The 2,558-nt window shown below is 40.8% G+C and overlaps 1 protein-coding gene across 1 annotated transcript; it reads left to right on the top strand.

Moving 5' to 3' along the window:
* The first annotated feature begins 464 nt into the window (after window positions 1-464).
* On the top strand, window positions 465-1,670 carry LOC136581089 (olfactory receptor 1L4-like). The gene is made up of 2 exons (XM_066582078.1): window positions 465-555; window positions 709-1,670. Exons 1-2 carry the CDS (start codon window positions 465-467, stop codon window positions 1,668-1,670), a joined length of 1,053 nt encoding a protein of 350 aa, XP_066438175.1.
* Window positions 1,671-2,558: the final 888 nt, after the last annotated feature.

Genomic DNA, 2,558 nt, shown 5'->3' with positions numbered 1-2,558 from the left:
GACGTCTTGTGCAACGCCTTTTTCAAGTATAACAAGTATAAAAGCAAAACGTCTTTATATAGTGTACTTACCCTGTGGGGGCTAGAGATCCAGAGCTCGTAGCGTGGAACGCCAGTCTGCGTCGCTCTGACGTAGTCAGTAAGCGCCCGGTATTCAGGAGTTAGTAAATCCTGCTAGATGTATTCTTTAAGCACTTCAAATCCTATTAAAACAGAAGAGCACTTTAATATACCTACGTTCCTTCTTCCTCTTTTCTGCATCATCTAGTACCTGTTTATTAACCCATACTGCATTCAAAGTTTGTTTTCTACAGAGTTTCAAGTTGTAGCGCCATATTCACTGCAGTTGCCAACTGGTTCAGTGTCTACACTAAGTATGCTCTGCCGTTCTGCATTCTGAGGTATGTAGTGTTTGCACCAGGTGCTGGAAACAAGTAGGTGGGTAGTACAGCACAGTAAGGCGAAATGGTTATAGTCTGTTATGATGGTTCTGATGTATTCCAAGTGACAGACAGCCTAATTACTAACGCAGCTTTGGATATGAATGGAGTAAGAGGCATGACGTTGTATGATAATATATGCAAGTTTAGACTTAAAAAGTAGAGCTATGCATTTAGCACAACTCAAGGAGACCATTCCTATATCTATGACTATAAAATTACTCTTTGTAATAATATAGTTTGTAAAAGAACATATGATTCCTTCACAGGGTCTCCACCATCACACCTCATCCTCATGAACATCACTCCACCTACAGAATTCTTACTTTACAGCTTCTCAGATGCGTCGTCACTCCGTATTCCGCTCTTCGTGTTTTTTCTTCTCATTTATCTGATCACTTTCTTTGGAAACCTCATGATGTTAAGTGTCATAGTGCTCAACCCCAATCTTCACTCCCCAATGTACCAGCTATTATGGAGCTTCTCCCTCATGGACTTCTCATTTTCTTCCACCACTGTCCCCAGTATGTTGTCTACAGTGTTAAGCCAGGAAACCATAATTTCCTTCCAATCATGTATTGCTCAAATTTTTTTCTTCCACGCCTTTGGAAATAGTGAAAACTTGTTATTGTCTGCAATGTCTTATGACCGATACGTGGCTATATGCCAGCCATTGAGATATTCGACAATCATGAATAGTAACATGTGTGTGACTTTATGTAGTGCCTGTTGTGCTTGTGCATCTCTACACGCTCTGCTCCATGCTTTGTTAACATCTCTCTTGGACTTTCATCAGCATGCACATATTCCTCACTTCTTCTGTGACATCCCTCCACTCCTGGAGATATCTTCTTCCAACACAACTTTCAACCATCTACTAATCTTCACGGAAGGCTCACTGGTAGCCCTTGTCCCATCTTCACTCACTATCCTTTCCTATGTTCGTATTACTATCTCCATTCTTCGTATTCATTCATCATCAGGTAGACAAAAGGCTTTTTCCACCTGTGCGTCACACCTTATGGTCTTCTTCCTCTTCTCTGCTTCAGCCGTCTCCATGTATTTTAGACCATCATCTGCTTTGTCACCTCACTTGGGTAAATATGTCACTCTCATGTACACAGCATTAACTCCAATGTGCAACCCATACATATATTGTCTGAGAAACAGAGAAGTAAAGACTGCTCTCAAGAAATGGTTGCCCTTGAAGATGTTTTACGGTGAGTTCTAAGAAGCGAGAACAAATAGCTTGTGTGTGAACCTAAATATAAATAAAGTTTCCTTAAAGGGAAAAAAGTGCATATACATACAAGATATCAAAAGATATTATTTAAAGAGACATATAAGATCAGAGCATACAAACAGAATAAAAAATATATAAATATGATCAAGATACGAAACCCCAAAAGTCGAGAGTAGACTTCACCATCCTCACCCCATGGTGAACTCCACCCTCATTTATCTGAAACAATCGGATATACCATGGATGACACACATGATATTTTTACAAACTATCCAATGAGGCATTGTACAACCATTATATTACCATGATTCCCTGAAAATAAGACACTGTCTTATATTAATTTTTGCCCCAAAAGAGGCACAGTGTCTTATTTTCAGGGAGGGTCTTAGTACTCACCCAGCAGGCGGTGTTTGGGTCCCTCATGCTGGTCTCCATTACTGCGGCAGGCTTCCATGTAGTCCTGAATACCAAAAGAGCTTTCTTCCTAGTATCTGGGCTTAAACACCCCACCTCCAGCAAGCGATTGCTCTGATTGGTTCATCGAGCGCCGTCTCAGCCAATCAGAACCGGCGCTTGATTAGCCAATTATAGCCATTCATTGAATTACATCATTCAATGGCTGTGATTGGTTAATCCAACAGAGACCAGCATGAAGCAACCCCCCCCTTCCCGAAAATCAGGGTAGGGCTTATTATCAGGGTGGGGCTTATTTTGGGGGAAACATGGTATCACTTGTGAGGTGAGGCCTCTTCTTATCTGTTAGAGAGGCTCTGCACTTGTTTGAATATTTTATGCTTAAGAAATAAACATAATGTTCAGCTAGTGGAATGCTGAAACCGATTAACTCTTCAGCTAAGTGAATATTAAAACCAATTG

This window comes from Eleutherodactylus coqui, chromosome 10 (genome assembly GCF_035609145.1).
Source record: "Eleutherodactylus coqui strain aEleCoq1 chromosome 10, aEleCoq1.hap1, whole genome shotgun sequence".
In the NCBI taxonomy this organism is placed as follows: Eukaryota; Metazoa; Chordata; class Amphibia; order Anura; family Eleutherodactylidae; genus Eleutherodactylus; species Eleutherodactylus coqui.
The sequence above is the reverse complement of the archived record's forward strand: the minus strand, read 5'-3'. Positions and strand labels throughout refer to the sequence as shown.

What these genes read in the sequence shown, in the direction of transcription:
- LOC136581089 (XM_066582078.1), top strand. Translation starts at nt 465, where the DNA reads ATGGTTATAGTCTGTTATGATGGTTCTGATGTATTCCAAGTGACAGAC. An exon ending in GGATATGAATGGAGTAAGAG is followed by an intron (nt 556 to 708) that starts GCATGACGTTGT and finishes ATTCCTTCACAG; the next exon opens with GGTCTCCACCATCACACCTC.